The 23,233-nt window shown below is 36.0% G+C and overlaps 1 protein-coding gene across 33 annotated transcripts in view; it reads right to left on the bottom strand.

The window, feature by feature from the left end:
• Positions 1-895: 895 nt before the first annotated feature.
• The window catches only part of FSD1L (fibronectin type III and SPRY domain containing 1 like), a 61,655-nt gene continuing 39,317 nt past the window's right edge, over positions 896-23,233 (bottom strand). For 8 of the 33 annotated variants that reach the window (XM_081525014.1, XM_081525134.1, XM_081525161.1 and 5 more), the window contains 6 exons: positions 21,832-21,930; positions 17,338-17,467; positions 13,149-13,249; positions 12,442-12,693; positions 6,467-6,555; positions 2,355-4,269 (listed from right to left, as the gene is read on the bottom strand). In XM_081525014.1, coding sequence (XP_081381140.1) covers positions 4,147-4,269; positions 6,467-6,555; positions 12,442-12,693; positions 13,149-13,249; positions 17,338-17,467; positions 21,832-21,930 — 794 coding nt within the window. In that variant the 3' untranslated portion in view covers positions 2,355-4,146. Of the gene's footprint in view, positions 1,518-2,144; positions 4,270-6,462; positions 6,556-12,441; positions 12,694-13,148; positions 13,250-16,683; positions 16,717-17,337; positions 17,468-21,831; positions 21,931-23,233 lie in introns of those variants that run through there. The other 25 variants (XM_081525056.1, XM_081525191.1, XM_081525211.1 and 22 more) reach the window with 13 other exon arrangements.

Genomic DNA, 23,233 nt, shown 5'->3' with positions numbered 1-23,233 from the left:
CCAGTTAACCTCCAAATTACTCAAAAAGCTTATTTATATTAATCAAATATTCCAGGTAACAAAGCTATCATATGTGACATCAGGATCACAAGTAATTGCATAATATGAATACTGTAAGATACACACAAAACTAAAACTATACTCACTACGAGGTAATCTTTCTGCAATGATTAAGGAAAATTCATGATCACTTATAAATGCTCCGGCACTGGCATTATGAAATATAAATTTAAAATAACAAATAACTTTGTGGTTATTTGGATGCCGAGTAAATTTATGCTGACCATTCACTTCCCTAAAATAATGTATTCAGTGTAAAAATAAAATCAAGGAAGAAACTTTTTCAGACACATCTTACATGACTACATATAGGTGAACCATTTTACATGCAGTTAATTATAATTTTTCATAAACTCTAAACATTTACCTTTTAAAATTTCTGACTGATTAGCAAAAACATTGTTTTTAAGATGCAAACTTTGTCATACCTCTCAAAAGCAGCCAAGGTACTGTATGCACTGAAAATCAAACTTCACAAAGTTGGGAAATCTGAATAGAAAGTATGACTGCCATCCCAGACTTAAATATTTGTTACATGAATTAACCAATGAATGAATACTGATCTTACAAATATGGACTTTTCTCCAAAAGAATTATCATCATGATTTTTAAATACAGTCCTTAATCTGTTTAGCTCAGATTCACATATTTTATGGAAGTCTACACTGTCCCTTCTAAAATGAATACTTTGAAATAATCATTTTTCATATATATCCTTTTCCAGTTTTCCCCATATGTTTCCAAAAGACACTAAGTAACTTTTAATAATTTTATGTGATTTAAAGTATATGTAGGAAAACTAATCATTCTGGGGAAGTCATGAAATAAGAGTATCTTAGCCTAACTAAATCATTTTATTCTTTATATCACTGAGGATCAGCACAAAAATTCAAATTATATATGATACTGCGCAAACTTTAATTTCATAAGTGAGCAAATAAAACCAAGCCAGTATGTCTCTTCAGATGACAATATGGGGGAAAACGATTGCAGAACAAATTCGGTGAAGTCCAGCTGTACAGCAGCAGTTCATGGTTTGTCAAAATAGTACAGATGCCATCAGTTAAACCCCTGTACAGACAGGCATGCCTTTAATACTTTCAAATCGTCTACCTACACCTGGAACATTCAAAGAATTACTGTGTATTAAATTTTTATGTGCATTTGGTTAGTAAATATTTGGTATGTACATATTTATGAAAAGTTAAAGATGTATGTGACACAGTCAGTCCAAAGAGTCAAAACGAAATGTAAAAAAATTCTTTTTTTCTAAAGTGCTTAAGGCAACTCCTTCATTTTTTATCCAGTTTACTACAACTGGTTTGAGATTCAACTGCTAAAAGAGAAAGGCAATACTAAGTGTATATTTTTATAAAACATAATTTTTTACACCTGTGGTATATCCACTACCATCAACCTCTCATGCATTTCTTTTGTAGAAAGCAATCATGTTTGACCTGTCAAAACAAAGAGTAAAAAAAAATATTTTAAAGAGTATACCAACTTTTCATATTTTCAATTGAGCAAAAAAATCTCAATATTTTTTAATTCCAATGTTAATGAGAATGTTATATATTGTGTCAAGTTAACAGTTACCTTAATTTGAGACTACATAAATAGGCACTATAGTTGATTATTTTCTAGTTTGAAAATGAGTGACAAACTTCCTCCAATTCAACTTAACACAAATAAATCTAAACGAATTAAGCTAAAAGCCCACACATTTTGTTTTTGTTTTTTTGGGAGGGGGGGGACCTTTAAGAAGAAGCACAGTAAGAGGGAAACCCCAGATTCTTATTTTGAAGTATAACAGTATTACTTCAAATGAATTTTCCAAATGATACTAGAATATTTTATACGAAGGGTTTCAAAGGATGGGATGAGCACACAAAGAATCATATGCACTCCTCCAGCCCCTGACTAGTATTTTCCTTTCCTCATGCCCCTGCAGTAGAACTCCTCACCAGTACAACATAATGGTCTCTGGTTTAAATATCAGTTGACAATGCATGGGGCATGGAGTGAGAGCATGCTTAGAGGAAGAAGGCACTTAAAATTAAAAACAGGATATAATTACACAGACATAATAGTAAAAGTTTTTATACAAGAACTTCTGGCTTTTTCAGTGTCATTTTTGTTAAAATATACGTGACTGTTCACATAAAGCAGTTCCACCACTAACTTACTGCTTTCAGGTTTAACTCTATGAAAGAGAATTATAACTTCCTGTTTCCTTAGGTCCTGCAATAACCCTGCTGCAGAGAACAGGACATCCAAAAATTTCTTTCAAAATCTCTAGGAAAAACAAAAATCAAAATTATATTTATTTGGAGAATCAAAACAATATCTACTGACAATGTCATACTCTAAACTGCCTTATGGTTTTTAAAATACGTTAACAGACAACGGTATAGATCTGACTCTCCTCTGGAAAAATGAATACCCAGTTTGAATAAAATTCCTCATTAGATTTGCTTTACAAAGAACAAAACATCCCATCAGTAAGCAATAAACTTTAAGAAAGAATGAGCTGTTCCTATCCCACAGGTCTTTCTATAGAAAGTAACTCAAATGTAAGCAGCAATGGTCACTTCTAGGGAGAAAGGTATCATAAGACAATATACTTAAAATATGAATGGAAGAAAAGTCAACGTGAGAAAGTAAAGCTTCAAAAATTAAGGAATATACAAACCCAGACCTCTTGAAAATGCTCAAGGAATCCTTACATACTGTAGTGACAACTTTCAATTTGGTTCAAAGAACTTGTTACAAATTTTAATCAACTTTAAAAATATAAATGCTTTGCTCAATAATCATGGGTGTTACTCATGGTTTAACACATCTTCCCTACATATGGTAAAGATCACTCTATGTTGATTTTTGGAAGAATTATGACCCCTTAGAAAGCAAATGAAGTAGCAAAAAGACTGAGAGGAAAAATAACCTCTGAATAAGTATGTCTGAAAAATTCATGTGCCAAGTAAGTCAGAGATACCTAGTTTTTTCAAAACTCTTTGTTTTTAACCATTCCATCTTATTAAAAAGCAGATATAGATGACTTCAGTAAAGAATAGTTTTAGGCACCTCCCTTTATAACCTATTTCTTATAGATAAAACTTGAATAGGTAGCTTTTTCTACTTTCTATATAGCTTTAATGATCTTTCATCTTACTAAAAATGTTAAAAATAAGCATAATTATTACCAGCTATTACACCAAATTCAAGTGGGAATTTTATCAAAACTATTAAAGATTCTATTAAACTAGACAAAAAAATCAGAAAATATAAAGCTTTAAAAAAATCTTACCCATCATTTAAAATAATGGAAAGAAGTCTACTTAAACAAGGTAACGTATAAAGAATATCCCTTTGCAGCAGGTAAAAAACTGAAATTTGGGCAATTTAAAGCTATTATATCTAGAAACACTTCCTATCCACTTTCTATTTTGAGTTATAACCATGAGAGAAATATCACAATATTTGGAAAGAAGAAAATGATATACAATCTAGTTGAAAAACAAAAGACAAAAATTTAGCAAACCTCAACTTATTTATAAAAGGGGGAAAATATACTGTAAGAAAACCTTTCTAGCATGCCCAATCAATTTTTTCAGTTTTTAGAAAACCACGGACGACTGTACAGTTTTAAAGCTTCAGTGTAAGAATTAAATAATAGGTAGTGACGACATTAAAAAAAAGGGAACGTATAGAGCAAAGAAGATTTAAATGCTTTTCCCTCAGGTCCTAGGGCTACCATATATAACTAAACATTTTAGAATAGTCAAAGTAATCCAAGAAACACAAAAATGAGTTTCTATGTAACTACTTAAACACTGCCTTTTTTTCCCATTTACTCTTCAAAACATCAGTTTCTTGCTCGATGTCTGCTTGCTTCTCTGATACCACACAGCAGGCTCCTTTGAATGCTTCCCATTAGATGCCTGATGCGAACAGATTCCAGACCTTAGAGCAGAAGGTAGCAAACCTGACTTCCACCACTTGTAAACTGCTGTGATTAATAACTGCATGAAAAAGGCCACCCAATCAAAAAGGAGTGGGGGAAGATAAACATATTCTGAGTAGGCATTACTGAGTAATATTGTTTAAGCTGCTAGTGGAGCCAGTCATTCCATTTTCATTTTTCTGAAGAGTCCTCACAGCACTTGGAACCTGCATCCCAGTACTCAAAGAAAGTCCACCACACCAAACCTAAGAAAGGACAGAAACAAAGCTGCAGTCAGACTTCAAATCAAGTGAAAACTTACAGGATCCTTATATTTTTCCATCTGAAAGGCAAAAATAAGTGAACACAAGTGAACATCGTCAAATTCCAAACTGAAAACCTTCATATGTGAACTGAGGGGAAGTAGAAAGGCTAACTCAAGGGTCTTTTAGAACCATATTAGCCAAAGGAAGTCTTATGACAGCAGAACCCACTGGAGCTACACACGAGAGGGAAATAAGGGCTGTAGAAATTTAGAGACTAAATTGGATTAATTTAGCCAAAAGGTACTATCATTACTGATACTAAAGTTCACAACCAAGAGAAGTACACAAAGGCTCATCTTTCTTATCCTAATTACTGCCTTCGATTTTGATAATGGGTTGTGGCCTGAAACTATAGGAATCTAACACCCCTCTGTTAACAGAATAATCCCATTAGCTTCTTCCCTAACTTGTTAACAATAAGAACCCTTTTATAATTCTCTAAGATAATCTGAGAAAAACACAAATGGCAATATCCAAATACACTTGCCATATTCTATTATCATAAATGTGAATGAGTTTATGAAAGATAAAACTGCTTCACTTGTGTTGAACAAAGCAGCTATCATTCAGTAAAGTAAATGATAACTGATATGGAATAAAGTCAAGAGAATTAAAATGTGAAAATATGAATCATTTAAACTATCATCAACTGCCACGAATGTAGCAGACAAGCTTAAATTAAAGCAAGGGAGATTCTAGAAATTTTTTATGTATTCCCACCTTCAACTATATCCTAAGTATTCATTCAATATTTACTCAGTAACTATAGTATAGTTACAAAGAATTTGCAGACTGTGAAATGCATGGCTATATAATTAACATTCCAAAATTTTTAAACTTTAAGGTTCAGTAATGATAACTCTTAAAATACAAGAAAATATGGTACAAATGAACCTATCTGTGAAACAGAAACAGAGGCACAGACACAGAGAACAGACTCGTGGCTGCCAAGGGGGATGTGGTTAGGGAAGGGGTAGACTGGGAGTCCAGGGTTAATAGACACGGATTGTCACATAGAGAACAGATAAACAACAAGATCCTACAGTAGAGACAGGGAACTATATACAATATCTTGGGATAACCATAATGGAAAAGAATATAAGAAAGAGTGTATAGAGGAATTCCCTGGTGATCCAGCGGTTAGGACTCAGCGCTTTCACTGCCAGGGCCCTGGTGGTCCAGCAGTTAGGACTCAGTGCTTTCACTGCCAGAGCCCAGATGCAACCCCTTGTCAGGGAACTAAGATCCCACAAACTGCTTGGCCAAGAAAAAAAAAAGTATATGTACACTTGAGTCACTGTGTTGTACAGAAGAAATTAATACAACATTGTAAATCAACTGTATTTCAATAAAAAATAAATTTTAGAAATACAAAAGCAACTCTGATTATGAACTGTACTCTGTATCACATAAAAAACATTAACTCAAAATGGATCCAAAACCTAAATGTAAAACTTTTTAATTATAAAGCTACAAAAAAAAACAAAAGAAAATATCTCTGTGACCTTGAGCTGGGCAAAGCATGACATTAACAAGAATATTTATAGAAGTTCTATTTGTAAATGTCTCCAATGGGAAAGCACTCAAGTAGTCAACTAAATTAGAATGTATAAATAAATCCTGATATAGTCATACAATGAAAAACTATACATATACATAAAAAACTATGTGAAAAAAAAAAACTATGTGAACCACCACACCGTGGAAAAACATGCATAAATCTCACAAACGTATGTTGAGCCCAAAAGATATTGTATGATTCCATTTATACAAAGTTGAAAAGGAGGCAAATGAATTTATGATATTAAAATTCAAGACAGTAATCACTTTGGAGGAGGGCCATTAGAGGCTGGAAATGGGTACAATGTTCCACTTCCTGACCAAGATGCTGGTTACAAAAATGAGTGCAGTCCTATGAAAACACTGATCAAACTACATGCTTATGACTTGCAGACTTTTATGTCTTAACACTTACTTCAGTAAAATATACCAAAAACATACAATCACAGACCTTGGAGAGGTAGATTGGGGAAAGGAAGAGGAATATAAGAAAAAAATAAGATATTGTGTTTCCCCAAATAGATAGCATAGATATTCTCCTTAAAGTTGCCAAACCAAATATAAATTAGGTACTAACCATGAAACCAGGTAGCACTGGCTGAGTGAATTTTGTCTTAAAGGAATACAACAACTGTTTTGAGTTTGCATCATAGAAAGAAAGTTGACCTAAAGGGAAGGAGAAAAAAAGTCTGATTTATTATTGAAAAAAAAATTTAACATCTAATTAAGTCTAACATATAATCATGCATAAAAGTAATAACCAAATGAATACTTTGGCATTCATTATTTTTTCACTTTGAGGACTGGACTTAGGAATTCTCACGTGAAAATCAGTAGTAAACATGTTTAAGAAAAAGCCCAAATTCACTTTTCTTTCCCTGTTTTTTTTTCCTGTGTATCTAGCATGTTCCCTGGTTTTTAAGATCTCCATAGTGCTTTTGTAATCTGGCACTATCCAATTATTCAACTATAGACTTCTCTTTTTTACCATCATCTAACAAATGCTTCCCTTAGCCCAGCAAAAACCACGGTTATTTCTGCCCCTCCTCCCCTTTTTTTTACTATAACCAGCCTTTCCACTCAGTCTTATCACCATTTAAGGTTTACTCTATTAGACTTTGTCCTCTAATTACTTAAAGCCATACTCAAACCCTAGTCTCTAAAATCATGGTATAATTATCACTGCTTCAGTTTTAGTTCTTTTTTAAGGTCTCCTGACAGTCTTTCAACAACGATCATGTAACTAAACCACTGTCCTTCTGACCACCTAACTGTCCAACCTGATGACACCCTTACAACTGTTATCATTTCTTCAAACTTTTCTCTCATGAGAATTCGCTTGGTTTGTTTCTTAATCCTGAGGATATCTTCTGTTTCTTTTCCTCCTATTCTAAATGTAGATGCTTGTCCATGACCTTTTCTCTCTACAAGGTTCCCATAATAATCAGCTGCCACTAAACAGAGAAGAAAAGAACTAACATTATGTCTACTAGAAAAGAAACTAACATTATGTCTACTATTTATATAAACTACTTCAAAATACCAAGCAACCTATATGTGGTCACAAAGTTAGTGTCAGTTCAGTTCAGTCGCTCAGTCGTGTCCGACTCTTTGCGACCCCATGAATTGCAGCACGCCAGGCCTCCCTGTCCATCACCAACTCCCGGAGTCTACCCAAACCCATGTCCATCGAGTCGGTGATGCCATCCAACCATCTCATCCTCTGTCGTCCCCTTCTCCTCCTGCCCCCAATCCTACCCAGCATTAGGGTCTTTTCCAATGAGTCAACTCTTAGCATGAGGTGGCCAAAGTATTGGAGTTTCAGCTTCAACATCCATCCTTCCAACGAACACCCAGGCCTGATCTCTTTTAGGATGGATTGATTGGATCTCCTTGCAGTCCAAAGGACTCTCAAGAGTCTTCTCCAACACCACAGTTCAAAAGCATCAATTCTGCGGCGCTCAGCTTTCTTCACCGTCCAACTCTCACATCCATACATGACTACTGGAAAAACCATAGCCTTGACTAGACGGACTTTTGTTGGCAAAGTAATGTCTCTGCTTTTCAATATGCTATCTAGGTTGGCCATAACCTTCCTTCCAAGGAGTAAGCGTCTTTTAATTTCATGGCTGCAATCACCATCAGCAGTGATTTTGGAGCCCAAAAAATTAAAGTCTGACACTGTTTCCACTGTTTCCCCATCTATTTCCCATGAAGTGATGGGACCAGATGCCATGATCTTAGTTTTCTGAACGTTGAGCTTTAAGCCAACTTTTTCACTCTCCTCTTTCATTTTCATCAAGAGACTCTTTAGTTCTTCTTCACTCTCTGCCATAAGGGTGGTGTCATCTGCATATCCGAGGTTATTGATATTTCTCCTGGCAATCTTGATTCCAGCTTGTGTTTCTTCCAGCCCAGCGCTTCTCATGATGTACTCTGCATAGAAGTTAAATAAGCAGGGGGACAATATACAGCCTTGACGTACTCCTTTTCCTATTTGGAACCAGTCTGTTGTTCCATGTCCAGTTCTAAGTGTTGCTTCCTGACCTGCATACAGGTTTCTCACGAGACAGGTCAGATGGTCTGGTATTCCCATCTCTTTCAGAATTTTCCAGTTTATTGTGGAAACTTTTCCAATAAACTGTGGAAGTTAGTGTACAGAAGAGCAATAACGCTTAACAGTTCTGTGCAATATTCGGTGGCCGTTCTGTGATGCCATAACTAATATTTAGCTTCAGCTAGGTAATGCCACAGGGCTGTCCCGCTGGTATCTCATCTTTCCCCAGGATCCTCTATGCTCTCTACTGTTTGATGGCATGATCATCCTTTTGATCACACTGGATGGAACCTCAGTCATCTTCAGTTCTTCTCTGTCCCTTCCTCCAATCCATATTTTTAGTAACCAAGTCCTATGAATTCTACTTTCACACCATCAAATCCATTCTTCTTGATTCCCCACTGATCAGGCCCCTCTTACCACTAATACTTACTAAGGGTACCAACACGTAATAAGGGTTTACTATATAAAGAAAGGCAATGCCAAAGAATGCTAAAACTACCGCACAATTGCACTCATCTTACACGCTAGTAAAGTAATGCTCAAAATTCTCCAACCAGGCTTCAACAGTATGTGAACTGTGAACTTCCAGATGTTCAAGCTGGATTTAGAAAAGGCAGAGAATACCCTCCTTGTGGTTCAGCTGGTAAAGAAAAGGCAGAGGAACCAGAGATCAAATTGCTAACATCCACTGGATCATAAAAAAAGCAAGAGAGTTCCAGAAAAACATCTATTTCTGCTTTATTGACTATGTCAAAGCCTTTGACTGTGTAGATCTCAACAAACTGTGGAAAATTCTTCAAGAGATGGGAATACCAGACCACCTGACCTGCCTCTTGAGAAATCTGTATGCAGATCAGGAAGCAACAGTTAGAACTGGACATGGAACAACAGACTGGTTCCAAATAGCACAAGCAGTACATCAAGGCTGTATATTGTCACCCTGCTTATCTAACTTATATGCAGAGTACATCATGAGAAACACTGGGCTGGATGAAGCACAAGCTGGAATCAAGATTGCCAGGAGAAATATCAATAACCTCAGATATGCAGATGACACCATCTTTACGTAAGAAAGCAAAGAAGAACTAAAAAAGAGCCTCTTGATCAAAGTGAAAGAGGAGAGTGAAAAAGTTGGCTTAAAACTCAACGTTCAGGAAACTAAGATCATGGCATCTGGTCCCATCACTTCATGGCAAATAGATGGGGAAATAGTGACAAACTTTATTTTGGGGGGCTCCAAAATCACTGCAGATGGTGACTGCAGCCATGAAATTAAAAGACACTTACTCCTTGGAAAAAAGCTATGACCAATCTAGACAGCCTATTAAAAAGCAGAGACATTACTTTGTCAACAAAGGTCAGTCTAGTCAAAGCGATGGTTTCTCCAGCAGTCATGTATGGATGTGAGAGATGGATTATAAAGAAAGCTGACTGCCAAAGAATTGATGCTTTCGAATTGTGGTGTTGGAGAAGACTCTTGAGAGTCTCTTGGACTGCAAGGAGATCCAACCAGTCCATCCTAAAGGAGATCAGTCCTGAATATTCATTGGAAGGACTGATGCTGAAGCTGAAACTCTAATACTTTGGCCACCTGATGCGAAGAACCGACCCATCTGAAAGACCCTGATGCTGGGGAAGATTGAAGGCAGGAGGAGAAGGGGATGACAGAGGATGAGATGGTTGGATAGCATCACCGACTCTATGGACATGAGTTTGAGAAAGCTTCGGGAGTTGGTGATGGACAGGGAGGCCTGGCGTGCTGCAGTCCATGGGGTGGCAAAGAGTCGGACATGACTGAACGACTGAACTGAACTGATGTAAAGCACTTGCCAAGCAATAAGGACATAAGTAAGCAAGTAAGTGAAGTCGCTCAGTCGTGTCCGACTCTTTGTGGCCATAATACTTAACAAAACAGATATGGTTACTTAAAGACCACCTTGAAAAGTCTTCCTCTCTCAGTATTTTGCAACCTCTTCCACATTTAACCATTTATTCTCTAATATGTCTAAAACTATATTACCATCATATAACTACAGTTTTCTAAAATAAACAGAAGTCCCCCTTCAACTGCTAAAAAAAGACTAGCTTATTATTATTATTTTTCAAGGCCCTCAGAATCTGATCCCATCCTACATTACTATTTATTTCTATACCCTACGCTTTAGGTTAACAATTATACTTCTTACTATACTTAAGGAATCTTTAATTATACTTAATCTTTAAGTATCTTTAATTATACTTATCTTGAAGGAATCACAAAGTATGGGAAAAGAGACAGAAGAAGATAAGCAAATGCTATCTGGGTAGTTCACAAAGAAAAAAAATGTATTGATATGCCAATAAATTTACTATTTATCCTAAGGAAAATTATTTATGGGTCTAAGTGAGTAAGTTTTTAAAAATCCAGCAAAACTGACACGTCACCACTAAAAATAAATCAAACCAAAGTCAATTTTTTCCTTTTTGAATAACTAGGTTGATACTTCATGCAACTCTTTGGACATAACGTTACTTAAAATCATAAAACTTGGTTTTATTAGCTTTAAGTGTCAACTTGGAGTGAGGCATTTAGGGAATTACTTTTGTTCCCTACTTCAACAGTACTTCATCTCCAAAAGTTTTATATTTAGATGACAGTAGACAAGACACTTATCAAATACCTAACTCACAAAGCTTAAAGATAAACATCAAGTTAATTTTTAGATGATCTTAAGAGGAGGGAAGATTGGCAAAATCTATTAAGATGAAACTTAAGGACAAATACAGTGTTCTTCATTTGAGTTACAAACAGCAAAGAAACACCTCTACACTGCCTAACATCAGAAAAAAAGATAATCTGCCAGAACTCAATGGAAAAAGATCTAGTGGATTAGGTGGCTACCAGCTCAGTATTGATCTACAGTGCTATTAAGTCATATTACTAGAAATCATGCTGTCAAATCACTAATCTACGTGGTCAGAAGTTGTGTGTTCTACTTTGAGAATCCATCTTTAAAATATATATAGACATAGTATACAACCACAGGTGATAATAAAGGTTTGGAAAAATTAAATTAAAAGGAACAGCTAATGGTACAGAGAATGTACAGTCTGGAAAAACAGAGAAAGAGAAGCAATGTTAGTTTTTTTAAAAAATAAGGATTATAATGTAAATATGAATTAGGGAACATAGTTCTGTGTTTCTTCAGATGACAAGACTTAACAGCAAGAGTCTCAGAAGTTACTGAGAGACAAAATGAGTTGACTTAAGAAAAACCTTCTAATCAAAAGTTATCCTACAGTGAAATAAACAGGCTGCCTTCTAAGACCGTTAGCTTCACACAGAAAAGTTCAAGCATAGGAGCGGCAACTACTCACAGAGATAATGTAATAAGGAAATCATACTATGTGGCAAAAGGACTGGGTAATTTCTAAGATCTATTTCAACTTGAAAAAATCTAACTCTACCACTCTTAACAATTAACAAAACAAGGTAAGGGAGGAATTAAAACGGTCATAAGACATTTAAATGCTCATAACTAAAATTAGCAACATCTTTTTTTTCAGACTCACTTAGTATATTATATATGAGTGCTTTTGTAGGCCTGCAAGCAGACATCACATGCCCTTTCAGTCAACTATAGACCTGAAGTTATGTTTGTGATCAAATCCTAGTAGGTCAAAACATCCTTACCACAATACTAGTGGAAATTCTGTACAGATTATTACTATAGGAAAGCATGGGCTTCTCTGGTGGCTCAGATGGTAAAGAATCCGCCTACAATGTGGGAGACCTGGGCTCGATCCCTGGGTTGCAAAGATCCCCTGGAGGAGGGCATGGCAACCGATTCCAGTATTCTTGCCTGGAGAATCCCATGGACAGAGGTGTCTGTCAAGCTACAGTCCATGGGGTAGCAAAGAGTCGGACATGACTGAGCAACTAAGCACAATGCAGAGTAATGAAATACAAACAATGATGATGAAATGACTTAGGAGAAAATCAATAAACTTACCCCCATCAAAATCACAAAATACACCTATTCTTTCAGGAACAGCAACATCCAAGGCTTTGACTTTATTATTGTGCTTTGCTGCAAATGTGTTCTGCAGCCAGTTGTTCACATGGATACACCAACTAGTGTTCGTCTTTCCTAACTGGTCAAACTTCCCCAAAGTCTTGTATGCGACTCCCACACTGTAGGATTTGCAATCCTTCTGGGCCTTGACCTCCCAATAATGTTGTCCACTTTCAATAGCAGTGTCTCCTACAAAAGATTAGAAGCTAAATTTAACTCTTACCTGTTTCTTATGACTTACAGAGGTTTACCTATATTTGGTCCCACAAAATGGCACCAGAAAGTCTGATTCAGGAGAATAATCATGTTAACACAGACACTAAATGCAGAGTATCTGCTATAATGACTTGTATGTTTACTAACTTCTCTGAATATAAAAGGTTTCAGAACTTTTCTTCCTTAATATCCCCTTAAGAGTTATAAATGTGGAGCACTACATAAACTGAAGTAGAATTTAAAACATATCAATAAAAAGATAATCTGAAAATCTACCAAAGCAACTACGCTTCAAGAGGGAGAAATTTTGGCAAATATTCATTCAATACACAGGCAGTCACACCACCCCTGTGTAGAAAGTCCACCCATGTGACTGTGATGTGATGCTTTTAATCTGAGATAATGAAGAATTATTATGTTTATCCTACCCAACACTGTGTACGATTCCCCCGTAAAACGATCTCTGCTGCCTCTTACTGCTGGTGGCCTGGAGCCTACAGATGTCCGTTTAGGGGATGGGGTACCACTTCTATATAAACAGGAACAAAAAGAAAAACAAATATTCTATGTTGTACATGTTTCACAAATTAAAATTACAGGTAAAAGGAAACTTTGAAGAGCTTTCTAATCATGCTGCACAAAAAGCAACATTTAATTTTATTTGAATTATTTACTATTAAACAGAGTTGTCAATTATAACACTTACAGGTAAGAAGTCATCAACATAAAGCAAGCTAAAAACACTAATATCATGCAGAGAGAGCAAGGCTTGTACAAATAATACACAGTTGGAATACGAGACAACGCCAAAATGGGACAAGACAAAAGGGGGAAAAGAACCCAAGGTGGGAAAAAAGAACTGCAGAAAGATAATGGATTATATAACTTAGATTTCTTGCAGTTAAATTTAAATTAAAAGGAAGTCTTATTTTAGGAAGAGGAATGATTTATAATACTTGATATTATTCTGTGCATGGATTTGGGTAATTGCTATTTTTAAGATTTATCATAATCAAACCAACTAACTTTTTTTTATTTTCATAAGCAGTAGGTATTTTTGTTTTGTACCTTTTCTTCTTAAAAAAAATAGCAATTATCCAAATCCATGCACAGAGTAATATCAAGTATTACAAAGCATTTCTCCTACTAAAATGGACAAGATACAACTTGACTTTCCTTTTCCAAATTATATGATATAGTAAACTGGACAGCATTAAGGCCTTTCACCAACTCCCCAAAACTCAAAACAGACCAAACCTCAAAAGATGTTTAAAAATTAACATTTCAATTATATCAAACTGCTGCATTCATAAAACAAAAGATTTATAACTTACCAGCAGTAAAGAAATAAAGGGAAAGCATGGCAAAAAGAAAAACAGATATAAATATTGAGAATAGCAATTTAAATTTCAAAGAAAAGTTAAATAAGGAAAAGTCTTCCATTGAAGCACTCTAGAATTCCAATCCTGAATACATTTTTGCAAGAAGTACAACAGTTATTATTGTCTTAAAGCAAACACGATTCCACCCTTTAAAGATGCCTCAGTCACTCAACTGTCTCAACTAAGGCTCTTTGTTATCTCCAATCTGGACTGTTTTACAGCTTCCCAGATGATCTCTTTGTTACCCAAGTCATTTGTTCACTGTTACAAGATAAACCTAACTCTGATTCTACTCTAAAATCTTCAAGTACTTCCTTACTACCTACAAAGAACTTAGCATGGCATTTCAGGTTCTTCTTGATTTGGTCCCACTCCGCTTTTCTGGGTAGCTCAGTTGGTAAAGAATCCGCCTGCAATGCAGGAGACCCCTGGGTTGGGGAGATCCCCTGGAGAAAGGACAGGCTACCCACTCCAGTATTCATGGACTTCCCTGGTGGCTCAGATGGTAAAGAATCTGTCTGCAATGTGGAAGACCTGGGTTTGATCCCTGCGTTGGGAAAATCCCCTGGAAGAGGGCATGGCAACCCACTCCAGTATTCTTGCCTGCAGAATCCCCATGGACAAAGGAGCCCGGCGACTAAGCACACAGCACTGCCTTTCCAGCCTTCTCACCTCTGGACAGCACTCTCCAGCTAAAAGTAGCAGCTCAAGCATTCCTTAAACTCAGGCAATCTGCTTCAGTGCCTTTCCCTTCCGTCACTCGTCACTCGTTCTCTCACTGTAAGTCCAAATGCTACACATTCTTCCACTTACTTGCTGCTGCTGCTGCTAAGTCGCTTCAGTCGTGTCTGACTCTGTGTGACCCCATAGACGGCAGCCCACCAGGCTCCCCCGAGAACCAACTTAAATACTAATCCACTAATGAAGGTCTCCCAGATCCTACCAGGCTAAGTAACCTTTCTGAGGAGTCCACTTCTAGGCCAAAATTCTGTGTATGACCCTTCGGGCCTAACCAGAGATAATTATAAATGCTTGCCTTCCCCACACCAGACTTGGTGCATTGCAAGTTCACAGCAGGTTTTGGAGGGAGTTGTAATCCCCCTGGCAACCCTATGCTCATATGCATGTCTGCATTCCTAGATTAGATACCTGTATTCAGAGGTTCCATTATGGGAGGGGGCCCTCAGCCGAGACCCTTTCCAGCTGCCTTTCCAGAGACCTCCTTAAAGGGGGCAGGGGTCAGGGAGCAGACTGAAGACACTTTTCTCCACTCATGTCCCAATACTTTCCCACTCCTAACCTCTCCCATTTCCTTGGCCTCAGGTCCACAAAACAGGAGAAGGCTTTTGTTTGGGTCTCCCTGGGCAGCAAGATGATCCTCAGATACTTACCATCTGCCATCTGCTCTGCTTTACCTAACCCTCAATCTGTGCCATTCTGCTGTGAAAATGGAACACTGGGGACCTAGCACCCGTTCCTCTGGGCCTCTTATACTGTCACAGTAAGTGAACAAAGTTTGGACTGTTACTTTCAGTTTGGCTCATTGTCCTAATTGACCACTTCAACATCTGGCAGCTCAGGAAATCTTTCTTCCTCCAAACTCCCTGATTCACACATACTACTAAACACAATCTCTATCTCATATTATTATTATTTATATAGAGAGATATAGCTCATTTACACAAGTTAGGGCAAATTCCTTGAAGGCAGGGACCATGTTTATCCCTATAAATCCCACAACATCCAGCTGACGTCCTACAGTAAATAAATATTTATGGAAAGAATAAATGTATGTAACATTCCAGAAGAAGCCCACATACAAAATACTCTTAAAGGGACAAGAGAAAGAGAAATAACATGATTAAATTATAAACATAAGTAGTCTAAAAATCTCCAAATGACCAAACTTCACTGACCCTATCAAATCCAGCAGCATTTTACAATTTCTAATACACCAACTATGAATCACTTTCACCAATAATAAGCAAATAAACTGGAAAAAAGAGAAGACAATAATTTTGAAAAGAGAACACATTCTGGTTTCTGGGAAAGATATGGGGTATCTTCAAATCAGCACATTATTACTTGTGCAATTTGAAGTGATTCATCTTTCTGGCACTGTCCTAATAATTTCAGCAATAACCCTTTTTTTATCTTTGATACTTTTGAAATTGTATGATTATTATAAAACATAGAACACTTTAAACTTGCTTCATGTCAAATATTTGTAAAAGCAAAGCTGTAATGTTAGATATATTGAATACAGCACAACAAGAAAGATGCCAGGTATAAGTAAATGCAGAAAAAAATCATATAAACAAAATTAATTCAAGAAAGACTTAAAGCAGAGCTTATTGTTTTGTTATCGTATACAGTATAATCCAAATAATATGCAACATAATGCTATACAATGCTGTAAATCCAAAACATAAGCTACCAATACAGACAGTCTACACAAAGCAATATTTTAGCTTATGAAGGCTGCTGCAATGGGTTCTGCTTATTTGTTAAAGAAAAATTTAAGTTATTCAGCCAAGCTAGATAGACTAGATCCTAGAACTAGACAGACATAGATCATCACCTTGAATGTTTCTTCAGTGAAGTAACATGGACACTGTCAGATAAAAATAGGCAACTGTTAAGAGACTGCTTTACAACTTAAATTTAACAGTTTATATAATAAAATTAGATAAAACATCTGCTGAGGAATTTCTTTTGATTCACTGTTTAACAGTGTTTACACCTTATTTCAGTTTGAGTACAATTCGTCTCTGTTAAAAGAGGCCTCCATACTTTAAGACTACCTAAGTCAGTCTGACAAAAACACAAGGTCCCAAGCCTGCCTCTTTGGTTCACAAGGTTGCTGACCAGGGGCCGGACACTGGGGTTGTACATAGTAAAAGTCGTCATTCAACTCAGACCTTCAGCTAAAAGAGGCGATCTGTAAATCTAACATTCAGGAACTATACTAGGAATGTCTCTTTGAGCAGTTCAAATTGCTGTAGATATAACCTGAAGAGAAATGGAATACTGAAATAAAAGATGTAAGAAGAGGATTAGGAAAAAGACTAAGAAAAAATAATGAAAAATGTTAATGACAAATTCAAGTACTGGCAAACAATATTGTATTTTTCACTTTGGTGTTAATAATAAGAATTTCATTTCTAGTTTCTGTCAAATAAGAATCAATGTACAAGCATTTAATCCAGATAACAGACTTAATAAATGAGCTTACCTGCCCTTGTTCTCTTTTCCTTTAATTTTACTGTCTTGACCTTTTCCTCCAGTAGGATCCCACTCTACACAGGTATCTTCAACTCTCAGGTTCAAATGGGAGGATGAGTTATCCAAATTGAAATTAAGTGCTAACCAAAACAATATTTCATTTTTAATGTAGCATATCTCTAGTTTCTGAAGCACAGCCATCATCATATTATTTTCGAACTCAATAGATTTCAACACTGTATATAAAGTTTCAATTCTTAACCTTAAGATTTAAATTCTACAGTGATAAAGCCATAATCTACTAATCCCTACTCTATTTTCCATTATTCTCCTCTATACATCTATCCTATACTCCAACCACATACAATGTACTTGCATGGTCAGGGGTCTTTCTGCTTTTCCTTCTGCTGGAATCTCCATTAGCACAATAGCTTCAATTTCCTATCATCAGAGCATCAGCTGATTGTTACGACTAAACAGAAAGAGGAGCTAGTAGAATCGAGATAAGAAAGTGATGTGGTGTAAAAAATTATAGACCCTGGCACACACATATTTTCTCTTTTGCTCTAACACTTAGTAATTTCATATTGAAACTCTCAGGAGTTTCAAAAATAAGGCAAGCATGGAGAAATAGGCCATGACGGCAGAAGCAAGGGAAATAACTCAGCTGATAGAATGAAGATGATTTACAAGGCAAAGAATAGATGTGGGGGAAAGGGCTACTTAAATGAAAACAAATCAAGAAAATACAACACAAAACTACTCTTTTCAAATTATTTGGTATCGGGGAACTATCTGTACTATTCATAAGACTTACTTAGAACTGCTAATTTAGGAAATCAGTTTAACACAGTATCACTTGCTCCTTTTGGATACTGAGGGTTAATCACTGAAATGTATCAATTTATATGCAATTTCTGGAATTTGTGTTTTAAGCAAGGTATTATCTACTACACAGTTACCAATAAATATGCTTATTATATTTCCCTCCAAAAGTTTAAATTTTTTATAAGTATTCACTAAAGAAATATTGCTTTACAATACCCCATTTCACTTAAGGATAATACGTGATTTAGCTAAAGGTTCAGTGTGTCTGTGAAATACTCATCATCAAAACAACAAAATATTCATATAGAAAACCTAATGCTTATCTAGTACATGAAGAATCCTTTTATACTCTACTGTTTTGTAAAGAGCACTTTAATTTCACCTATTCATCTGACCTATTGTTCACTGTATTTTAAAACATTCTAAATACAAATTGACTAACCATAACCACTTCCATAAAATGTCATACTACAGGCAAAAAAGTTAATAGCTTTCAAAACATGCATGTAAACAGAAATGAACTTACTGAAAGAATAATACAGTTCCAGTAAAAATGGAAATAGAATTCTTCAAAAGGGAGGTGACTGAAAAGTTAGGATTATGCAAAACTGAGATCCTGTATTACCAAGAATGAACTGTCTTAAGAAAAGAGAGTTAACCTCTATATTAGTTATTAGTCAATACATGTGAGGGCATCTGAATTTTTGAGAGAAACAGTGGATATAACTCAAGGTGCCATCAACACTCAGCTGCTTGTTAAAATCCTAAGGAAAGAAAAAAAATCATAAAGCTATTCCCTAAGTTTGATGATGAAGATCAGAGTCGAGTCAAGGGTGGCAAAAACAGGTATCATCCCTCAAGCCACTTGAGACCAGACTTATCAAATACCATAGCACCCAAACAGAAAGGTATAGGTTTCAATCTCAGGAGTGCAATCTTTTCTCTCTTCCTTGTTGGACACTGTCCCTTCATGAAGCCTCAACTAAATCATTGAGGCTCTCTAAGTAACAAGGATAATATTTTACTATGAAGTTTAAAAAAAAGATTGGCCTCAAAACTGAGGCCTCAACTGTTAGTCTTATCTCTCATATAAGGCCTGTAATGAACCCAGATATTAGTTTCCATATCTTTAAAAGTCTGTGTAAACAAAGTACCAAAAAAAAAAAAAATAAGGCACAGATATGTTTTATGTGTTTCCTTTGGGTTGGTGGCTACTTTCCGTACTGTAAAATTATATCATAGATACCAACACTTGAGGCTAGAAAGCAACTGGTGATTAGTATCACATCATTTACCTTTACAAGGAAGAGATAATATACTTTAAAAATTCTGGTCATAAATCATATTATTCATCACTTTTGACAATTTCAATAAAGAAGAAAAGACATACATTGGACAGACAGATAGTAACAAAGTTCACTATCTTCTACACCAAGCAGCACAAGTGGCAGGAGATGAAGTTTTGGTAGGACTCAACTATTTAATCTCCATCTCTCTCTCCCTTTCCCTCCAATTCTCTGCTCATATATTTATTTCTAATGGTTGGTCAAAAAGGGTTACAACAAGTCAAAAAATTAGTAAACAACTGCTTACCATGGTACTTTAAAAAACCTGACTTTTCTCTGGCGCTCCTGCTGTCATTAGTAGCCGCTACAGTGGTATGGAATAACCTTAGAAAACCTGTGACCCATAACTTCTTAAGAGATAATTTTACTGAGTCTCCCAGGAGGTCCTAGAAGGTTCAGTGGGCCTCAGGGTTGAGTTATCAGTCTACCCCAACTTCAGGGGGTTTACGCCATAGTGAGAACTGCTCAAAAGGACTAAAATCAACTTAGTCTTTCCCTGCAAACCCTAAGACCAAAAATTTGACTAGTTAAGATCTAGACACTGCTAATGGGAGCAGACAGTCCAGCTCCAAAGAAACTATAAGCCAGATATTCATTTTCCTGAATCTATGGAATTTGTATGGAAATGTACAATTCACCACATTTAGGCCCAAGTTTGGTCACTAAATATTAAAGGAAAAGGAACAAAAGAAATAAACAAGATAAAATATTCTTGGAGGAGGATATTAATAATAATGCAATTTTACCTGACAAGGGCTGAAAACAGTTCAAGTTACATAGAAAAGACTATCTGCCTGTAAATATGACTTTATTTTGAAATGGTAAAAATCTCTAAAGAAACCACAGTTTCAATTCAATTTGTTAACAAGTAATTCTAAGTAACTGCATTTCTTGGCTAAGTTATCTGTAGTTCTCAAATAAAAACATTTGCTAATTCAAACTACTTTGACTTAGTTTTGTTTTGCTTTTTTAATCTTTCTAATGCAATCATTTTCTTATGAGTTTGACCTGTCAATAACTTATGAACTTCTTGTTTTATTCTAAAATGATATTTTTATACCAGACTCCAAGTAATATCAAACTTCTAGCATTCAAACCCATTCAAATGCTATGTGAACTGGATGTTAGTGGAACACTCCAAGGCCCAACTATCTAACAACATGGGTAGACACTGATTCTGGAAGTAAACAGAGTCAATTATCATCTCACAACTGGAAAGATCTATAATATTATGGCCTTCAAATTGGTAAATACCTGAAAAATCTTCTGTGTTTAAATATGTTACTCTTTGTTGTTGCTGTTTAGTCACTAAGTCATATCTGACTCTTTGTGACCCACAGACTGCAGCACACCAGGCTCCCTTATCGTTCACTATCTCCTGGAGTTTGTTCAAATTCATGTACACTGAGTTCTAATAAATTCAAACTGTTCTCAGAGACTAGAAGCACTTACTTACATTCCTGGCCCATAATAAAGGCAGGCAGAGAACTTGTGAATAAGATTCTTGTTCACACCTTTCCAAGCTAGTTTTAGGGATCATGGGTAAGTTATTTAACATATTTGAGCTTCCCTTTCTTCACCTACAAAATGGGTATCAATACCATCTATTCTACTGATCTCTCAAGATGGTTTCAATGATCAAAGACTTGTGAGAGGGCTTTGTAAACATTAACAAACTATATAAATAATAATTTCTACAATAAGATTAATGAAAACAAAAAGAACTTGAACTAAACTGAATACATACTTCCCTATTATTGAGCCATAATCCATTCTCTGGGCAAACCTCAGCAATGGGAATGTAATTATACTAAACTGAAATTTGTAAAGTAAGTACCCACGGAAGAACATAATACCATCACTGGTCGTCTATTTCACTCATATGAAAGTGAAAGTCACTCAGTTGTGTCCAACAATTTGCAACCCCATGGACTGTAGCCTACCGGGCTCCCCTGTCCATGGGATTTCTCAGGCAAGAATACTGAAGTGGGTTGCCATTTCTTTCTCCAGGGGATCTTCCTGACCCAGGAATCAAACCTGGGTCTCCTGCATTGCAGGCAGAAGCTTTACTGTCTGAGCTACCAGGGAAGCCCCTGACTCATCTGAATATTAGGATAAAAGAAAAACCAACGAAAACCACTACTGTAGTCCTAATTTTCCCATCTTAAAATACCTCCTGATGAGAATTCTGTGTGTGTGTGTGGGGTTGGTGGCGGGTATGAAGGTGGAGACGGAAGGCAACTATACATGAAATGCTTCCTATTACAAAGTGTTGAACAACTTCACATGTTAATTTCTATTTCGTGGTGAACAACAGCTATCGATCTTACCTTTGGTCTCTAGAGTCACTGGATCAGAATACTCTCCAGCCACAGCCTTGTTACAAGCTCGCACTCTGAAATTCATGTACTTTGAATCAAACTTTAAACCTGAAAAAAATGAAAAACAGCCTTGAGATATGAAAAGTAAAGGACTCTACTCCAAAAGTATGAGCATGACCCTTCAAACAGACTTTTTTCCCTCCTTGGAACTATCTTTTTACTCAGGAAGAGTTAATTTATGTTAACAGAGTGATAATGCCTGAAATAAAAGGAATCATGATTTATCTATTATTTTCTTCATAATAAATGAATTATGCAGTTTATCATTGGGCTTTTTGAACTTAGCAATAAAAAAATATTCTCAAGCCTCATTATAAGTAAGGTTTCATTCATGGAGTGATGCTATGATTTAAAACAACATACTCTGTATCATGCGACGAACCTGGAATGGCAATTCCTTTCATATACGATAATTTACATGCTTCCATGCCATTCTCCCATATCATCCCGCCCTCGCCCTCTCCCATAGAGTCCATAATACTGTTCTATTTATCTGTGTCTCTTTTGATGTCTCGCATACAGGGTTATCTTTACCGATTAACTAAATACCATATATATGTGTTAGTATACTGTATGATACAGGGTGCTCGGGGCTGATGCACCGGGATGACCTGGAGGGATGGGATGGGGAGGAAGGTGGGAGGGGGGTTCTGGAAGCGGAACACATGTATACTCATGGTGGATTCATGTCAATGTATGGCAAAACAAATACAATATTGTAAAGCTAAAAAATAAAATAAAATAAAATAAAACAACATACTCAATTTCTGGAACGTAGCTAAAGAATTTTTATATTTGTTTCACAAGTAAAAAATGAATTTAAAGAGGAAGTGAAGCATAAGGATTAACAGCAAAATTCTGAAGTTAGTCAGGACCAGATTAACATCTCAATCCAAAAATTACTAGCTATGGGACATTCAACAACTTGATAGAGCCACAGTTGTATATGTGTAAAATGGAAAAGGAAAAATCAACCTCACAACTGTAAAGACTAACTGAAATGCACTGTACTTATAAAATCAGATGTCCTTTGAACTTCAGCCCAGATCCTGACAAATGTTAGGTTCTCAGTAATGGTAACAATACTAATGTTACTGCTCACGTAAAACAAACATTAAAAATCTCAGGCAACATTCAGTCTGTTCAAAAACTCTAACTCCCCTATACACAGAGGTATGTTTTTAAAGACTATCAAAAGGCCAACATGCAAATTTCTAATATCAAGTCACAGTTCAACTTTAAGTATTACCATAAAGGTAATAATAAAAAGGTAAAGGCAAATATTTACAGTATCATTGAAATGTGGAATAGTGCATACATCTAGAAAATTGACAGCTTTTTTATTGTTAGA

Source organism: Giraffa tippelskirchi, chromosome 1, assembly GCF_054371585.1.
Source record: "Giraffa tippelskirchi isolate mGirTip1 chromosome 1, T2T-mGirTip1v1.2.pri, whole genome shotgun sequence".
In the NCBI taxonomy this organism is placed as follows: Eukaryota; Metazoa; Chordata; class Mammalia; order Artiodactyla; family Giraffidae; genus Giraffa; species Giraffa tippelskirchi.
Note: the sequence above shows the minus strand (reverse complement) of the source record. Positions and strands in the feature narration are given on the sequence as shown.